The sequence below is a fragment of the Drechmeria coniospora genome, chromosome 01, assembly GCF_001625195.1.
Source record: "Drechmeria coniospora strain ARSEF 6962 chromosome 01, whole genome shotgun sequence".
NCBI classification, from domain to species: domain Eukaryota; kingdom Fungi; phylum Ascomycota; class Sordariomycetes; order Hypocreales; family Ophiocordycipitaceae; genus Drechmeria; species Drechmeria coniospora.
Genome location: NC_054389.1, coordinates 85,945 through 104,549, shown reverse-complemented (window position 1 = coordinate 104,549; position 18,605 = coordinate 85,945). Strand labels below are relative to the sequence as shown.

The following is an 18,605-nucleotide window of genomic DNA, read 5'->3' as shown; positions in this document are numbered from 1 at the left end:
GTGCGGAGGGCTATGAGTAGCAGCGTGCAAGCTACTACTGTAGGTGCAGCAAGTACTTACATGTGTACTGCACGACTAAGTACTTGTACTCCGTACTTGCATGGAGTTGTACTTTGGCACGGTGGAGCATGCAAGGCGTCCAAGTCATTGCTACATACAGTACAGTACTCCGTACAACTTCAAGTGATACCTAGCACCAAGACACCTACTTACTCGCAGGTACATGTACGACACGGGGATCGACGGTGAGTGCCAATACTCGCTCCTTTATTTATTCTCCGTACAGGTCAGTACACGTACTTGTACATGCAGCCGTACGCTGTGCCATGCTCGTACACCCCCTGCATTTGAAGGTGTCCTGTTGACGGCGCATGGAGGTACCTTCGAGGGGAGCTGCGCAACTCCCCCATAGACTGACTGCACGGCGCTGCAGTTGTGCATGCACATCCGGTACTGTAAGTACCTTGTGCAGCAAGTGCTTGTACGTGCGCTTGTGCTCCTACAGTTGATACTGCTGAGCATGTACTGTCTGCACGGCGCTGCAGTTGTAAGTACATGCACATCCGGTACTGCAAGTACCTTGTGGTACCAAGTGCTTGTACGTGTGCTCGTGCCCCTACAGTTGACACTACTGAGAATTTCCTGACTGCATGGCGCTGCAGTTGCAAGTACATGCACATCCGGTACTGTACCTTGCACAGTACTAAGTGCTTGAACATGTGCTCGTGCTCCTACAGTTGATACTACTGAGCATGTAAGTACTGTCTTCACGGCGCTGCAGTTGCAAGTACATGCGCATCCGGTACTGTAGGTACCTGGTACAGTAAGTGGTTGTACGTGTGCTTGTGCTCCTCCAGTTGATACTACTAGGTACCTAGTACTGAGCATGTACAGACTGCACGGCGCTGCAGTTGCAAGTACATGCACATCCGGTACTGTACCTTGCACAGTACTAAGTGCTTGTACATGTGCTTGTGCTCCTACAGTTGATACTACTGTACTGAGCATGTTCTGTCTGCACGGCGCTGCAGTCGTAAGTGCATGCGCATCCGGTACTGTAGGTACCTTGAACAGTAAGTGCTAGGTACCTAGTAGTTGTACGTGTGCTGTGCGCCTACAGTTGATACTAGTACCTAGTACTGAGCATGTACTGACTGCACGGCGCTGCAGTTGCAAGTACATGCACATCCGGTACTGTACGCACCTTGTACAGTAAGTGCTTGTACTCAAGTACGTGTGCTTGTGCTCCTACAGTTGATGCTGCTGAGCATATGCCAACCTCACTTGTCCATGCCATGTACGAGGAATTAGGCCACAGAGGATATGGGACGACTTGCGCTTCGCTCTCATATCCGCAATGATACACGCTACTTACACTTGTATCGGTCAGTCCGTCACACTTCCCCTGGCCGCCTTGGCACACGGATACGATGGCACCTAGGAGGAATGCTCCGCAGACTTCTCTGGACTGTCCGTATTACTCGCACAAAGGCACACGCTACTGGTGCCGAGGTACCGCCAACCACCCAGCACCAAAGTACAGTACCTGCTGCCTACGCCGGCGCCGGCATGAGTAGCCTCCCTTGCCCCAGAGCCCGCCCGCTCACGAACCGTCAAAGGGAATTGGGTACCAGCCTGGACAAGCACATTTTCTTCCCGTCATGAGCGGATGGGCTTGGCGTGATCATGGTGGAAGAGGCCTACGCCTGACCGCCGTCGCCAGCCTTTGGAACCAGGGACCGTGCCGCCGTCGCGGGACCGTCTCGCCTGGGTACGGCGGAGCAGGGAGCAAGGAACGTCGAAGCATGGTCCCGCTCGAGCAAGACTACGTGGCAGCTACCCTTTCGGATGAAGAGGATGACGACAGAAAACCATGATTGGTTGCGCCGTGTGCTCGATGCCGCTGCGGAGAGGCAAGGCCTCCGTAAGTGCAAGCAAGTACTGTAGGTGTACAGTCCGTCGCTAGGCGTCCTGTGTGCGAACCGGCTCGGTTTCGCCCGTCGCAAGGCACGTCCACGGGTGCCACGACGTCGTCCCGTCAGGTTCGAACACTGCCATCTGCATCTGTGCCTGCACTTCAGCAAGAGGCCGTCGTCGGCCATGCTTGCCACGACTACTCCGTACCCCTTGCGGAGGAAGTATTTGGCCATGATTACAAGACTCGCAGGCATGGCATGTACGAACCGTAGTTGCATTACCAGGGGACTCGGTGCTAGGTAATTCAAGTAGTACTGTACTTAGGTAAGTACTCCGCAAGTATTACAACAAGGTGACCGCTAATACAAGCACTGGCAAGTATGCAGGTTTACCCTCGTGATAGTGCAGTACAAATACTTTGGCACTGCGCTCCGTACTTGACGGTGTAGTCATCCAAGTACTGCAGCGAGGAAATACAGGGCACATCTTCGGAGTACGGAGTCCTAGTAATTAACACGGAGTACGGAGTACTGGAACCTACAGTAAGTACTGTACATAAGTACAGTACGTGTACAGTACGTATACAGTACAGTAGCTGTGTGAGTAATGCCTGCACTTGCACTGGATGGAGTGCAAGTACTCGGTACATGACAACCGTGCCGTTCAAGCAAGCACACCAAGTACCGGTACCTTGGCAGAGGGCCCGACCAATTTGTGACGAGCTATCCAATCGACGTGCGATTTCTCCACTCATGCCACCTGCACCGCCACAGTCCCTCCGGCGTGCCGAACATCCCCCACTCAGCCTCACCTTCCGCATGACATGCTCGCCGCACGCTTCGTCGACCAAGATAGGCAGTCGTCATCCAACAACCTCTCTCGACCATTCACTTCCTCGTGCTTCCAAACATCCCCCATCGACGCTCGACGCTCCCCATCGACACTCGACGCTCCCCATCTCGCCCTTCCGCCTTCTCGTTCATTCTTCATCGCCGAGAGCATCCCATCGCAAGACCCCCCGACCGAGTGTGGAAAACCCATCGTCCATCATGGCGTCGACGACCAAGTATCAGCCCGCGCCGCAGCACGACGGCGACGACGACTTCACCCACGCACCTCCCGCCTACGCTCCCGCCGCCGCCGCCGCCTCGTCTTCGTCCAACGGCGGTGAGACCCAGGGCCTGTTCGGCGGGCCGCGCAGCAGCGAGGACAACCTGCCAGATGACTTCAAGGTATCGTCGACCCCCCGCGAGCGAGTCGCTCGTCCCCCTCCGGCGCCCGAGGAGGCGACGGCCGGCGAGTGCGTGCGCGTCCCGTCGTGGAACCCATGGCTGACGTGACCTGGTCGCAGTTTGGCGGCTCCGTGGCGGAAGCCACCATCGACATTCGAAATCAGTTCATCCGCAAGGTCTACACCATCCTCACCGTCCAGCTCATGGCCACGGCCGCCGTCAGCGCCCTCACCTTCTTCAGCGTGTCCTACAAGACGTGGATCCAGAGCCACCCCGGCGTCGTCTGGCTATCCGTGCGTCGTCCCCTCGCCCGATCGAGGCCGCTTCCTCCTGCTGACGTGGCGGTGCGTGCAGCTCATCGGTTCCATGGTCTTCATGGGCCTGACCTACTGGAAGCGCAAGTCGTACCCGACCAATCTCCTCTTCCTCTCCCTCTTCACCCTCGCCGAGGCCTACACCGTGTCCGTCATCGTTTCCTTCTACAAGACGTCCATCGTCCTCAACGCCGTCGTCCTGACCGCCGGCCTCTTCGTCTTCCTCACGCTCTTCGCCTGCCAGACCAGGTACGACTTCACCTCGTGGATGCCCTACCTCTTCGGCGCCCTCTGGGGCCTCGTCCTCTTCGGCTTCATGGCCATGTTCTTCCCCTACAGCTCGACGGCCGAGCTCGTCTACGGCGGCGTCGCCGCTCTCCTCTTCAGCGCCTACATCCTCGTCGACACGCAGCTCGTCCTGCGCAAGCACCACGTCGAGGAGGAGATTGCCGCCGCCATCAGCCTGTACCTCGACATCATCAACCTCTTCCTCGCCATCCTGCGCATCCTCAACAGCCAGTCCAACAACTAGACGGCACCCTGTCCGCGTCGAGCCCGCACGCCGAGGTCGGAGCCGCCGTTTCCGTGGGGCTCGCCCGAATCTGTCTGCTCGCCCTGGGGGGGTTGGACGGAAGGGCATTTTCATACTCTTTTAGTTTCCTATGCCGTCGTCGTACCTACCAACACGATCCCCTCTGTAGCAAATGCAAGTACATTTCATGCCTTCCGTGCCGTGATCTCCCCGACCCGGCACAGCCGTCGTGACGAGTGAGGCGTGACATGACACTCCGCGGCACCCATCACCCACGCAGCTCGCCGCCGCGGTGCCTTTCCTGGCCGAGCTCGCCTGGCTGGGCGGCGGCACGAGCAAAAGGACGGACGTCTTGAAAATTCGCATTAAAAAGTCGACTAAGCGGCTAGGGAAAGGGGGCAACGAACGGGCGGCGCGCATGACGACCGACCGCGAACAAATGATAGCACCAAGACAAAGCGTGGAGGCGTAGGCGTGCGTCGGTCGGACCGTACGGCCCTACCACCCTCCTTCCAGCCAGCGCCTCCCACAAACGCCCACCGGCGTCCCACCGTCATCGTCGTCATGGACAGCTCGCGGCCGTGCATACATCAGGGCGGCAGGCCGGTGGACAAATTCCACCTCGTCCCGCCGCGGCCGGGAGGATGCTCTCCCACTCCGCCGCTCGCCCACCATGGGAACGGTACAGAACCAACGCGTCGAGCAATACATAGGCCAACATGACACTTTTTTTCTTCGCAGGCCGTCGCCCAAGGACGGGGTGTCGGTCGTGGCGGCCTCACTCGGTGAGGTCGCCGTTGGCGTCGGACGAAGGGGCCGCCTGCGAGGCTTCGCGCTGCATGCGGGCTTCTATCTCGCGCAGCTGCGACTCGCGGGCCAGCAGCTCCTGTCGCTTCTCGTTGATCTCGCGCTGCACCTTGAGCTCGATCTCGCGGAGCTTCTCCTCCTCTCTCCGGAGCTGCTCCTCCTTGAGGCGGACCGACTGGGAGGCGAGGTCCTCGGGGTTCATGGAGCTGTCGGCACTGCTGCGGTCGTCAGCGTCGAGGGCCGCGGGCGGGCAAGGTGCAAGGTGCAAGGGGCAAGGGGCAAGGGGCAAGGGGCAAGGGGCAAGGGGCGAGGGGCGAGGGGCGAGGGGCGAGGGGCGAGGGGCGAGGGGCGAGGGGCGAGGGGCGAGGGGCGAGGGGCGAGGGGCGAGGGGCGAGGGGGAGACGCACTTTCCGGGGGTGCCGTCGACGCTCTTGGACAGCTTCTCGGTGCGGTAGTTCTCGTAGAGAAAGTCGTGCGTGATTTCCTTGAGATCGGCCAGGTGGCTGTGGAGGAGGGCGGATCGGATGGCCAGAAAGTCCGAGTGACGCGGGTTGTCGACCTCGACGATGCCCCAGGGATACTGGCGGGCGCGGGCGCGGCGGCCGCCGATCTCGACAACGTCCTCGGAGCCGACAATGGCAAAGGGCATGAGGCCCCGCAGCTCGGCATTCTCCTCGACCGTGTCCTCGTCGTCCTCCTCGATGTCGTAGGGAAAGTTGTAGACGGGGATTCGGTAGTGCTCAATGTCCTCCATGACGAGCTTCTTGGACTCGGCCAGCTCGGCCGGCGTGAGGGAGTCGGCACGTCCGATGACGGGGATGACGTTGACGCGGGGCGCGAGGCGCTTCATGAGCTCGATGTCGAGCTCTCGCAGGCTGGACGGCACGGTCAGCGGAGGGCCCATCGGGCCGCGACGGGACGGGGCCTACCCATGGCCGGTCGGGGTGATGAAGTAGAGCATGGCGTGGACTCGGTTGTCCCGGAAGCGGGGGTTGCGCTTGATGCGAGACTCCTCGGCCAGGATGTCATCGTACTGCCGCTCGAGGTAGCCGACAATCTCGGCGAAGCTGCGTCGGGGTCAGCGGGGACGCATCCGTCGAGGAGGCGGGTCGAGCCGAGCCTACCTGGCCTCGTTGTCGATCTGATCGCCGAAGCCGGGCGTGTCGACAATGGTCAGCGAGATGCGTGTACCCTCCTCGTCCAGCTCGAGCTCTGCGGGAACGCGTCAGCTGCCGCACTGTCCGGGGAGCGGGGGGTGGTGAGCGGAGGGGCAGGCGGCCTCGGCGGTCTCGAGATGTCTTGCCGCGGCGGTTCGAGGCGTGACGGGACGGGACGGGACGGGGCGGCGGCGGACGCGAGGTTACGTACCGACGGTGATGGGCTTGATCTTGACACCCTCCTCGACGTGAGCATCGCCGGCGTCGTCGGCGTCCTTGTGGAGGAGGACGTCCTTGCCGCAGAGCGTGTTGACGAACGTGGTCCGGCCTGGGCGGCACATCAGCAGGCGGGCCCGGGGCGAAAGGCGCGTGCTCGGGGCGGCGGCGAGGCCGGGGACGGACGACGTACCGGTTCCAGAGGCGCCGCAGACCATGAGGCAGAACTGGATGCCCTTCTTCACGTTCTTCTTCCGGCGAATCATCTTCTGTCGGGCGAGGCACGCGTCAGCAGGGTCCGTCGGCAGAGCAGCGGGCCGTCGAGCGGCGCGGACGACGGCCACGGCGGCGAGAGGAGGAGGAGGAGTCGTCGTTGGGGAAGAAAAGAAGGGCACCTACGGCGGGGGCCGACATGTTTTGGCCGGAGCGGTGGCGGGGGCGCGAGGCAGCGGGGGGTTTGCCTTGGACTGCGGCGGGCGGTGTCGGTGACGAGACGGCAAATGCTGGGTGCGCGTTCGATGCACGAGCGGCGGCTGGCGGGTTGACGAGAGAGGACGACGGACCGTTGGCAGAGGGTGAGTGAGGTGGTTGCTGGATATGCGAGGCCAGCCACGGGAAAGACGAGTGGAGAAAAAGGAAGCGGCAAAAGGGGAATGGTGAAGGCTGCCGGTGGGTGCGGCAGCTCATTTCACGGCGGGCACGACGAATGCCAGCGCCAGCGTTGGCGGCGGTACCTGCTAGTGGCAGCGCCTGCCGGGCGCGCAGCACGTACCTGCGGCGGCGAGGATTGCGCAGGACGAGGGCTACGCGTGCGGCATCGGTACACGGTAACAGCGTGCTGCACGACGCCGGTACCTCAGCGGCAAGTAAGTACCTCGCGCCAGGGAATCGCAGCCATCCTCGCCGCACGGTGTACAAGCACGAGCGGCTCACAGCACGCCCCAGCTGGCCAGGGCGCAAGTACTTACAGTGCAAAATGCTGCGGTGGAACGGCAAGACGGACCTGCACGTACTGGGTACATGCACAACAGGTACACCGACGCACAGCAAGTATGCACGCATGTCCGTACCGCATCGTCAGCGTCACTCAGGGCAGCGTCGACCATGTCGTTTTTCTTGTTTTTGTTTTCATTCGCCGCCGTCTCCCATGGCACAGCACTCATGGACGCATGCGCCCCCTTCTCGACGGGATAATGGCACGATTGACCTCGGCACATGGATCGGATGCGGAGAGTGCGTCGAGGGTAGAAGTGAGCCGGTTGAAGCATCACCAGATGGAGGATGCAGGGCCTGATGGCGGGAATCTCCAACAAATAGGTACGGAGTACGGAGCACCGTATCTAGGTACTCGGGTGTACTTGCACATGTACGGGGTACAAGTACCTACTAACTTGCAGTACTGTACTTGCTGTGCTTGTATACATGTGCAAGTAGGTACTACGTGTAATTCTGTACTTGCAGTGCTCGCGGCACATGGGCTTTTGGGCTTTCTGGGTGTGTACAGGATTGCAGGTACACTTACTGTTGAGTTGGTGGGCCCAGTGTGTGCGTGCCGATGGCACCTTTTTGCCCGTCGACATTTTGCATGCTGACATTTTGCGTGCTGAAGGTCTTGCACACGTAAGTAGTATGGAGTAGGTGTACTGTACTCCGTAAGTACTGCAAGTATTACTCCGTACAGTAATATTCCGTACATGTAATAATACTTGCTTATATTTGCCGGTGGGGTGGGAGTGGTGCGGCCAATTTTTGGACCGTGTTGGCCCCTGTCAAACTGTCAAGCTGTCACCTTTCCCACCCAGCGCCGTCCACGGTCCATTACAGGCCAGTCACGTGCCAGGGAGCAAGCCAACGATGTGCAGGGTAACAGGAACCGGTAAAAACTGCCAGTACAAGTAATAAGTAAGTACTTACTTACATTACAGAGCACCATTAATACGGAGCAAGTACGGAGTACGGAGTAATAATACTGCAAGTACATTTGCAGTACTCCGTACTGTACTCCGGACTCCCCCGTCAATGGGCAGTGCGCCCGTCGTCTGGGCCAACATGGACTAGGCAGCATACGGGCTACGGCGCATCATGCGGAGAATATTTCATCCCATGGTCAATGCAAGCCCGTGAGCAGAGTGCCAGACCAGTACTGTAATTACCCCGTACGTGCATGTCCATTTGTCGACTGTACGGGACACCTGGCTGTTCGTGTCGCCTCGCCGTGTCAAATGGGCACACGTACGGAGTACTTGCGCTGCATTGCCTCCTCTGCCTCGCCAGACGTGCCGCTCTGCGTGCCATGTGCGTGCCCTCCAGCAAACGGTTGACCTGCTGCTTCCACCCAACCCTGGGGCCCCTGCACGTACGACCAAGTACTTGCGTGTCGTGGACGGACGATGCTGGCTCCGCCGGCGGGCAAGACCCATGACGCCCAGCAACCCCCCGTCCCGTCGACGCCGGCCGAGGTCTGCATGGCGCACGAGGGCAACGATGCCCCGTCCCGTCGGCGCCGTCCTCGCAAGGTCAACTGTTCACGAACGACCTGCGAGCGCAGCGGCCGGTACGTGTCAGCCGGCCACGGCGCCTGGGGGTCAAGGACGGCCGCGAGCGTCGACGTGGCCAGACGGACGAGGGTCTACGGAGGGTGGCATGGCTTCTTGTCCCTCGGCCGTCGCTCTTCTCTCTCGCCTGTCCTCGCCCTTTGTGCTCGACACGGAGCGGCGAAAGAGACTGCGTGGCGGCAGCGTGGGCACGTGCTGTCCGACGGTGGACGGAAGGCAGGGACGAGAGAGGCGAAGCCGCATTTGATGCCCGTGGCGTGCTTGCCTATCGCCATACTTTCGGCAAATCTCGTCCATGACGCATCTTGCCACTGCTCCTTTGTCTTGCCGGGGCAGGAGCCATTTCGTGCGGCGGTGCCAGGAAAGGTGCCTAGTAGGCAAACTTGTCTTGTCGCCTTTACCGACAAGTTGCACCTCTGGCCTGCGGCGAGCTCCTGCCTATCATTGCCTTGCAACGGGGTGATGCCTGCCTGCGAGCCTGCGAGCCTGCGTACAGCAAGCACCTGCTTTCCTGCCTGCCTGCCTGCATGCTTTCTTGTTTTCCTGCATGCCAGCTTTGCCAGCTTTGCCAGCTTTGCCAGCTTTGCCAGCTTTGCCAGCTTGCCATGCTTGCCCGCTCGTCTGCTCGCCAGCCTGCTTGTCAGCGTTACCAGCTTGCCTGCCAGCTTGCCTGCTTGCCCGCTTGCCCGCTTGCCCGCTTGCCTGCTTGCCTGCCTGCTTGCCTGCTTGCCTGCTCGCCAGCTTGCCAGCTCGCCCGCTCGCCTGCTTGCCTGCTCGCCTGCTCGCCAGTTTGCCTGCTCGTCTGCTTGCCCGCTCGCCTGCTTGCCTGCTCGCCTGCTCGCCTGCTCGCCTGCTCGCCAGCTTGCCTGCTCGCCAGCTTGCCAGCTCGCCTGCCTGCCAGCCTGCTCGCCTGCTTGCCAGCTTGCCTGCTCGTCTGCTTGCCCGCTCGCCCGCTCGCCCGCTCGCCTGCTCGCCTGCTCGCCTGCTTGCCTGCTCGTCTGCTCGCCTGCTTGCTAGCTCGCCTGCTTGCCAGCTTGCCCGCTCGCCTGCTCGCCTGCTTGCCTGCTTGCCTGCTTGCCTGCTTGCCTGCTTGCCTGCTCGCCTGCCTGTCAGCGTTGCCAGCTTGCCTGCTCGCCTGCTTGCCTGCCTGCTCGTCAGTGCTGCCCGCTTGCCTGCCAGCTCGCCTGCTTGCCTGCCAGCTCGCCTGCTTGCCTGCCTGCCTTTCGGCTTGTCCATCTGTCCACCTTCTTACTGGTGGCTTCATCTTTTCATGTTGTTCATATTCGTCAAGCGGATTGTCTTCCTGCCCTCTAGGGGGCACGCGCCTGCTCTGGAGGGGACAAGCTGATCCTCTTCCACTTCCTACAGTGGCTTGATGGAACCGAGTGGAATTGGGTCAAGGGAGACGGACGGTGAGGTTCTGACCAGGTGCCCCAGGACTTGTGCGCCAACATCCATCTCATTTGGCGCCCATCAAGGCAGCACAACTGCAGGCGCTCCTCCCCACCTTGGGTGCCGTATAATTACATCGTCGCCTCGCCAGCAGCTTTGCCATGACTGGCCGCCGACGGTGCTATCGAGGCACGCCGTGTTGGTTGTCACAACGAGACCAAAGAGGCTTGCGCGTACGTGCTTGCCGCTCCGCAGTGCTGGCATGGCTGGCTCACCACCACCGACGGAGTCACCACCACCGACGGAGCACTTGTGCTGCAGGTACGCAGGTAAACTGTGTGCCTAGCACTTGCAGAGTGCATTAATTATTACTTGCTCGTCGGCGCCTGAGCTCTTACTTTGCAGGGCAAAGCTGCCGTACTGTGCGAGCATCGGTGGACGCGAGCGGGGGCCCATCGTCCTGGCTTGCGCTGGCATCGGGTCCGCCGTACCGGGGACGACCCAGTGGGTGCCGACCACTGTACCTTGGTGCTGGTGAGCTGTCGGCAGCAAGGTTCGCAGCAACTCTTCCCATCACCCGACTAATACCTACCCTACCCGTGGCATGGTTCGCAAGTGCACCGCACTTGGGTGCCCGAGGACGTCTGCACCCTCCGGCCATGGTCGACGCGATGCTTCCAAGGACGCGCCAGGAGTTGGTCCGCCGCCCTGAGCCTGTTTGGGGGCGCGCAACCAGCATTGTCGTCCAGGCAGACCGAGGAATACACCGACCAACCTACAGTGTGCGGTGCATTCTGCCGCACGGTGCCTTGCCGTCCCTGCCTGCGCCGTCGGTGGAAAGTGGGTACCACCGTTGTCACCAGCACACGACGCATCGATGCTTCGAGCCGCGAGCCCGGCCATCTCTCTCTCTCCCCCTTCACAGACTCGCCGTCGGTCTGCCTCGTCCGCGTCGCCCCTCCCGCCTTCCACGCGCCCGCTCCCCGACGACCGCGGGCCACGCTTCCGCATCTCGAGCGCGGGCCAACCGTCTCGTCGCCGCCAGAGTCGCCTCGTCCGTCCGCCCATGCCCTGCCCGAGCCCTCGTGGCGAGGCTGCTGTCGACGCGTAGGCTCGTTCGGAGCGTCGATGCATCCGCCCGACCGGCCGCCGAAGCGAGAGGACGATGCGCAGTTGGGCAAACCGGCCGCCTCGGGCTTGACTCCACCTCCTGCGCGAATTCCACCGCCGACGCCCGGCCGACGCTCGCCACCGGCATCATGAACGTCCGCCCCCCCATCGAGAGCTCGAATCCGACGGCCGTCCTGTCCGTCTCCTTCAACAGCGACTCGAGCTGCTTCGCCGCCGGTCTGGAGTCTGGCATCTGCGGCACGTAGACGCCCGACGCCCGACGCCTCGGCTCATCGCTGACGTCGATGCAGTCTTTCACACAAAGTCCTGCCTGCTCAAGGCCTCGAGAGGTAGCTCATCCATCCATCCATCCATCCATCCATCCGTCCGTCCGGCCCCGCCGCCCTGCGAGCCCGCCGCTGACCCTGCCTGCCGTCGTCAGACTTCAACGCCGGCATCGGCCTCGTTCAGATGATGGGCATGACAAACTACCTCGCCCTCGTCGGCGGCGGCAAGTCGCCCAAGTTTGCCATGAACAAGGTGCCGAGGGCCCGCCCCCCCTCTCCCGCCAGCCGCCTCAGTCGGCCCCGCCCCCCCCCGACCCGACGCTGACCCTTCTCTCCGCAGGCCATCGTCTGGGATGACATGAAGGGCAAGGTCGCGCTGGAGATTGCCGCCCTCACGGCCATCCGCAGCGTCCGCCTCGGCCGCGAACGCATCGTCGTCGTCCTCCAGAACAGCGTGCGCGTCTACTCCTTCGCCAAGCCGCCCGACCTGCTCCACGTCTACGAGACGGCCGACAACGTCCTCGGCCTCTGCTGCCTGTCGGACCGCCAGGTGGCCTTCCCCGGCCGCACCGCCGGCCACGTGCAGCTCGTCGAGCTCGTCACAGGCAACGTCAGCATCATACCCGCCCACTCGTCGCCGCTCAGGGCCCTGCAGCTGAGCCCCGACGGCGAGCTGCTCGCGAGCGCCAGCGACAACGGGACTCTCATCCGCGTCTACTCCACCGGCAACTGCGCCAAGGTCGTCGAGCTCCGCCGCGGCATCGACCAGGCCACCATCTTCTCCCTCGCCTTCTCGCCCTCGGGCGCCATGCTCGCCTGCACGTCGGACAAGTCGACGCTGCACGTCTTCGACGTGCCCGCGCCCCGCCGTCCGTCGGCCCAGGCGAGCTGGCAGCAGCCCGCCGCCTCGGGCGAGGCCGATGCCGGGAAATGGGGCATCCTCGGCAAGATCCCGCTCATGCCGCGCCTCTTCTCCGACGTCTACTCCTTCGCCTCGACCACGTTCGAGGCCGGAGACGACTCCATGATCGGCGGCATTCCCTTCTCCGAAGGCACCGTCCTGGGCACGACGAGGCCGCCCAAGGGCGTCATCGGCTGGATCGCCGAGGACAGCCTGGCCGTCGTCGGCGCCGGCCAGGACGCGAGGTGGGAAAAGTTTGTGCTCGTCGAGGGCGAGGATGGCAAGCGTCACTGCGTGCGGGAGGGTTGGAAACGGTATGTGGGAAACACCTGACGCCATAGGCAGTCACCAATAGAGGAGAGGCCGTCCGGTTCGCTCGCCATGGGCCCGCGCCTGATTTTTGACCTTTTGATTTGCTTTCAATTTTTGGTCTTTGGAGACGGTGTCTCTAGCCTCTGCGCCGTCGAGGGGAACGGCTTCGGCTTTCACGCCTCGGGCTCCTCTCGTGGCCGTCGTCGCGGCGCCGTCTACGGCGAGCCGAGTCCGCGTCCGCGTCCGCATCCCGCCGACCGCGTCTCCTCTCCTCGCGTTCGCTCTCATGTATCTCCCGAGGGCGTCGCCGGTCACCGTCGCGGGTCTGCCTGTCGTCGTGCCTGTCCCCGGCCGGATATTCCTCGTCTTCTCCGTGCCTTCGCGTCCGATGCTCTCGGTCGCTTCTCATCCGCTCGGCCGGCGAATCCTGCCGGCGGCCTCGCGCTCGATCTTCGTCGCCGTCTCCTCGCTTGCGTCTGCGCGACCTGCCGTCTCCGTCGTCGTCGTCATCGTCGTCGTCGTCTTCCCGCCGACGCCTATGGGACCGGCGGCGTCCGTCGTCGTCGGCGTCTCCTCGTTTGCGTCTGCGCGACCTACCGTTTCCATCGTCGTCGTCGTCGTCGTCATCTTCCCGCCGACGCCTATGGGTCCGGCGGCGTCCGTCGTCGCCGCCGTCGTCTCGCTCGTGTCTGCGTGACCGGTGGTGTCGGTGCTTGTGCTTCTCGTCCCCCTTCCCGGCTCTCCGCCTCGCTTCGTCGACTTCCTTCCTCTTTTCCTCGATGAGGAAGCCTTTCATGGGGTCGTCGTCGTCATGATCGCGGATGAGTTTTGCGAGCTCCTTCTCTTCCGCCAGAGAGGGCCGCCGCACTTTTTCGTCAGCCTCGGCTTCGTCCGGCACGACGGGTTTCCCTTCCTTGCGCCGCAGGTCCTCCCAGCCGATCCTGAACTCGTCCTGATCCTCGTCGTCCCGGGCGGCGTAGCGGGCGTGGTCGACGCTAATCATCCTTCCGCCGATCTCGGCGCCGCCGAGGTTGTCGACGGCGAGGTCTGTGCTGCGCTGGTCCTCGTACTTGAGCCAGCCGAAGCCCCTCGACTTGCCCGTCTCCTTGTCGCGCACGAGCTTCAGGAAGACGGGTTCACCATACTCGGAGAATATCGTGACGACATCGCCCTCGGAGAGCTCAAAGGGCAGTCCGCCAAAGTAGATGAAGGCCGTGTCGCGGTAGTCGGTGTGCCAGGAAGCGTCCGGCGAGCTTGCGGGAGAGAGGTCAGTTTCGCCTCGTCGCGGGGCATGGCCTGCACATACATTCCCTGCTCGAGCTCCTTCCTGTTGAGCTCTTGGATGGCGCGGATCTTGTTCATGGTGATGATGAAGGGCTACCGCGGCCACGGAGGAAATTTACATGTTGAAACCGTCAACTTGGGGAAGATGCACCCCATGCATCGTGCGTGACGTGCTTGTACCGGGTACTTTCTCGTACCGACGGGTCAACTCCCGGACCGAGCTGACGGTGCTCCACGCTCGGAGCAGGCAGTCTTGGTAAGCAATAATACTATAATTAATACTTCGTACCAGAGCGCCGAACTTGAGAATCAATAAAGTGTCACTGACGTCAACTTGTTGGCATGTCTTTTTGTGTGACGATGTTCAACCGCTATGCTCGTGCAGTCTGCATTCTTCCTCTACTCTTCTTGCACGTGCATCTACAACGGATACCGTCTTGAACTTGTGGAAATACGAGGACGAACTTCTGCGAGACTCGTTGCCGCGACGACAGACCGTGGTCAGCAGAGAGATATTCTGGCCTTGCCTGGGAGTGACGGCACGGAGCACAAGATATTTTCCCTCGCATGGTGCTCATCACGACTCCTACAGACTACAGTACATGCGCACATATTTATCCCTTTGTCCTCTTCGATTTTTGCTGTCGGAATGGTCGACTGCGGGACCCTTTATCCTAGGCACTCTGGTTCGCCACTGGCTTCATTTTCAGTCACGGCAGAAATAGGGACGCTTCTTGGTGAAAGGGGGAGCAAGTATAATCAATTGGTGGAAAAAAATCTAATACCATGCAATGTGCAAACACCAGCTTCCCGCAAAGTGCATACGCTCATCCTGTTGGACGCACTGCCACGACGCTGTACGACCACTTTATTCCATGGCAAAACGATCGCCATGCTGTTCCGATCTATGCACATGCACCTCTATGCTACCCATTGCCTGCGCCTGAGTGTGATGCTGTTCTCGAAGCCGGCCGCCTGCTCCCCGGTGCCGCCTTGGGAGTACCCGCCGGCTTGGGAGTACCCGCCGGCTTGGGGGTACCCAGCACCGGCCTGGGCCTGGGCGTTCCCGCTGCCAGCCGTCTGGCCCCAAGTGTTGGCTTGCGAGTTCGCGCCGGCTTGAGAGTACCCATTACCGGCCTGGGCCTGGGCGTTCCCGCTGCCGGCCATCTGACCCCAAGTGTTGGCTTGCGAGTTCCCGCCGGCTTGAGAGTACTCATTGCCGGCCTGGGCCTGGGCGTTCCCGCTGCCGGCCGTCTGACCCCAAGTGTTGGTTTGAGGGTCCCCACCAGCCTGGGCCTGAGGGCTCGTGCCTGCGGTCTGCGACTGTGAGCCGCCCAAAAGGGACGAAAGGATTCCGCCAGCGGATCCCGAGGCTCCGGTCGTCGACTCGTCTTGGACGCTGTTGCTTTCCACGCCGTCCTGCGCCGTCCTCAGCGTGCCTTGCGCCGCCGTCGTTTGCAAAGGCGACGTCTGACCCTGATCCACGCGGTTCTCCTCATACTCCGGCGTCGGCTCCGGTGTGGCTTCCGGCAATGCCGGCGTCGTCGTCGAGGTGGAGCTTATCGCTGGCGGGCCCTGATTCTGCAGAGCATTCCCGCCCGCAGCTGCTTGATTACCATTCATGTTTTGGTCCGGGCGCAAGGGAGCAAAGCCTCCGTTGGGGGACGTGTTGGTATCGATCACCTGGGGATCAGGAATACCGTTGAAGTTGGACGAGGCCTCACTTTCAGGGCCGGAAGCATTCGGCTGTCGAGAGCCAGCTCGAGCATCGGCCTCCGGCTTGGCCTCCGCGTTAGCCTCGGAATCAGCGGCGGGGGAGGTGGGAACATTCTCGTTGTCGAGTTTAGGGGCGGGAGTTTCCATAGATGGGGCCTCGCTCGTTGAGCTGAGAGAATCCAGCTGTGGGAAGCCAGATCGACGATCGGCGTCGGCCTTGGCCTCCGTGTCAGCCTCTGCATCAGCGGCGGGGGATGTGGAGTTCAGCTGTGGGAAGCCAGATTGAGCATCGGCGTCGGCCTTGGCCTCCGTTTCAGGCTCTGTATCAGCGGCGGGAGAGGGGATGGGAACATCCCCGTTGTCAAGTTTAGGGGCGGGAGTTTCCATAGATGGTGCCTCGCTCGTGGAGCTGAGAGAATTCAGCTGTGGGAAGCCAGATCGAGCATCGGCGTCGGCGTCGGCTTTGGCCTCTGTATCAGTCTCTGCACCAGCGGTAGAGGAGGTGGAGTTCAGCCGTGGGAAGCCAGATCGAGCATCGGCGTCGGCGTCGGCCTTTGCCTCCGTATCAGTCTCTGCATCAGCGGTAGAGGAGGTGGAGTTCAGTCGTGGGAAGCCAGATCGAGCATCGGCGTCGGCGTCGGCCTTGGCCTCCATATCAGTCTCTGCACCAGCGGTAGAGGAGGTGGAGTTCAGCTGTGGGAAGCCAGATCGAGCATCGGCGTCGGCGTCGGCATTGGCCTCCGTATCAGTCTCTGCACCAGCGGTAGAGGAGGTGGAGTTCAGCCGTGGGAAGCCAGATCGAGCATCGGCGTCGGCGTCGGCGTCGGCCGCCTTGCCAGCAGAGGCGGGAACCTTCCCGTCGTCGAGTTTAGGACCGGACTTTGGCGAGCTAGACGAAGTCTTCTTGCCGGTAGTACCGGAGCCTTTCCGCAGTGGAAAGCCAGATCGAACCTCCCCGTCGTCGAGTTTGGGAGCGGGCTTTCGCGAGCTAGACGAGGACTTCTTGCCGGTAGTGCCGGAGCCTTTCCGCAGCGGAAAGCCAGATCGAGCATCGGCGTCGGCATCGGCATCGGCATCGGCATCGGCCGTGGAGGACGGGGCAACTGAGTGGCTGACGGAGGAAGAGTCGAGAAAGCCCGCTTCCTTCTTCCGTCGGGAGCCGACAACTTTCTTCCCATGACTTTGACCCTTGTCGGTGTAGCCGGCGGCTTTACCCTTGAGACGGTCAACCTTGGGCCCGCGGGCGGCCTCGGGTTCGGGCGAGCTTTCGGCCGCCTCCGGGTCCTCCTCTTTGGCGGCAGGCTTGGCGGGCTTGGCTGGCTTGTCCCGGGCATCGGGTGCGGGGGTGGCCGAGGGAGTGTCCGAGGCATCGACGTCGGCCGGCGCCGCCTTCTTCTTGTCCTTCTTGTCTCGGGCATCGGATGCGGGAGTGGCCGAGGGAGTGGCCGAGGCATCGTCGTCGGCCGCCACCGCGTCTCCGGCCTTGGCGGCAGGAGTGTCCGACGGGCGGCCTGTGCTGCTGGCAATGGCTTGCTCCTTTTCCCATCGGGCCATGTTGGAGGCGACGGCCTCCTTGATTCCGGGGGGAGCGTCGTTGGTGCCCTGAGGTCCGCCCGGCGTCTTCATCGCCTGCTTCGCAAGGTCGTCCTGGGAACATTCCAAATCGGCGGCTTGAGCAAACTGAGAATAGGTGTCGGCATTGTTACGGCTGTCGTCTTCGGACAATTTCGCGATGTTGCCCAGGCCGTACCCTTTATCGCCCGTGCGAGACAAGGCGTGGGTCATCTCGTGGAGCATGGTGTTGCCGGCATCTATTCCGCCGCACTGCTTGTTTCGCTTGTCTCCGGCGATGAAGAAGTTGTCGCAGAGGTAGACAACGTGGTCCTGGGTGACGGCGCCGCAGCCTTTACCTCCGCAACCGGTGGTGCACATGTCCACGGCGGCGCCGGCGAGCTGGCAGGTCACGGTCGTCTTGGCCATGCTCGCGCACTCGGCGCCGGCCGTCTCGAAGACGCCGGCGACGCTGCTGCGGGCTTCTTGATCCTTGTCCTTGAAGAAAAACTGCATCAAGGTATGGTTGCCGTTGGCAGCCGTCAGCTTGGCCTTCTTGGCGAGCGCGGCGCATTGGGCCAAGGACGTCTCCGCGATGGCCTTCTTCTCGGCCGAGCAGTTGTTGATGATGACCCTTTCGGGCTTGGCAGGGCTTTCGGTGCTGCCAGCCTCGTCGGGATTTTCAGCGCCAGATTTGCCATCGGAACGCTTCGTCGGAGCGCTGCTGACCAGGGCCGCGTACACGACGGCGGCGGCGAGTAACCTCATGGCGGTCGGGCGACGCGGGAGGAGCGAGGGAAGGGGGGGGGGGGGGGGGAGGAACGACGGAGAAGAAAACGAAGGAGGGGAATGGAAAAGAACGATGAGCGAAAGGGTACGCGTAGTTGGGTTTGTGTTGGTGATGGTGGTGGTTGCGTTGGATGAAGCAAAGGCAAGACCAGCAAGCTTTGAGCGACAAACCAATCGTAAAACCAGATCAGCGAATGAATGACACAACGACAGCAGAATACAAGGCGAGGAGAGGAAACGAAGGGCCCCGCGGGCTTTTATATCTACCATCTTGGCCGCTCGGCACCGCCGTGCTGCTGGTCGGCCCCTCTGCCCGCGTGCATGTCCTGCTCCGGCCCGCAGTGGAGGCGGAGGTTTGGTATGAGGTGAAGAGGTTCGGGCGGCGCGCGTGTGTGCGTCGGGAGCCTGCGCCGGAGAGCCTGCGCCGGAGAGCAGGTGTGTGGAGAGCGTGCGAAAGCGTGTGTGAGAGTTTGTACGAAGTGTGAGGGAGGGTGCATACGCGTAGGCGGGAAACCCTTGGCTCCGTGTCGCCA

General features: G+C 62.0%; 5 protein-coding genes across 5 annotated transcripts; 2 read left to right on the top strand and 3 right to left on the bottom strand.

Annotated features, from left to right (window-relative positions):
- Positions 1-2,735: 2,735 nt before the first annotated feature.
- On the top strand, positions 2,736-3,995 carry DCS_00027 (uncharacterized protein; the record flags this gene model as incomplete). The annotated part of the gene is made up of 3 exons (XM_040797369.1): positions 2,736-3,221; positions 3,269-3,442; positions 3,504-3,995. The coding sequence occupies 3 exons, from the start codon at positions 2,736-2,738 to the stop codon at positions 3,993-3,995; spliced, it is 1,152 nt and encodes a 383-aa protein (XP_040658252.1).
- Positions 3,996-4,773: 778 nt separating this feature from the next.
- On the bottom strand, positions 4,774-7,392 carry DCS_00026 (putative CDC11-septin; the record flags this gene model as incomplete). Its single annotated transcript, XM_040797368.1, has 9 exons — positions 4,774-5,017; positions 5,210-5,677; positions 5,732-5,869; positions 5,927-6,014; positions 6,171-6,287; positions 6,369-6,444; positions 6,575-7,013; positions 7,144-7,187; positions 7,246-7,392. The coding sequence occupies 9 exons, from the start codon at positions 7,390-7,392 to the stop codon at positions 4,774-4,776; spliced, it is 1,761 nt and encodes a 586-aa protein (XP_040658251.1).
- A 3,989-nt stretch (positions 7,393-11,381) lies between these two features.
- DCS_00025 (putative HSV2 Phosphatidylinositol 3,5-bisphosphate-binding protein) lies at positions 11,382-12,753 on the top strand (the record flags this gene model as incomplete). Its single annotated transcript, XM_040797367.1, has 4 exons — positions 11,382-11,469; positions 11,544-11,582; positions 11,675-11,772; positions 11,860-12,753. The coding sequence occupies 4 exons, from the start codon at positions 11,382-11,384 to the stop codon at positions 12,751-12,753; spliced, it is 1,119 nt and encodes a 372-aa protein (XP_040658250.1).
- A 115-nt stretch (positions 12,754-12,868) lies between these two features.
- Positions 12,869-14,094, bottom strand: DCS_00024 (RNA-binding motif protein, X-linked 2; the record flags this gene model as incomplete). The annotated part of the gene is made up of 2 exons (XM_040797366.1): positions 12,869-13,985; positions 14,039-14,094. 2 exons carry the CDS (start codon positions 14,092-14,094, stop codon positions 12,869-12,871), a joined length of 1,173 nt encoding a protein of 390 aa, XP_040658249.1.
- Positions 14,095-14,937: 843 nt separating this feature from the next.
- DCS_00023 (uncharacterized protein) lies at positions 14,938-18,051 on the bottom strand (the record flags this gene model as incomplete). The annotated part of the gene is made up of 1 exon (XM_040797365.1): positions 14,938-18,051. One exon carries the CDS (start codon positions 18,049-18,051, stop codon positions 14,938-14,940), a length of 3,114 nt encoding a protein of 1,037 aa, XP_040658248.1.
- Positions 18,052-18,605: the final 554 nt, after the last annotated feature.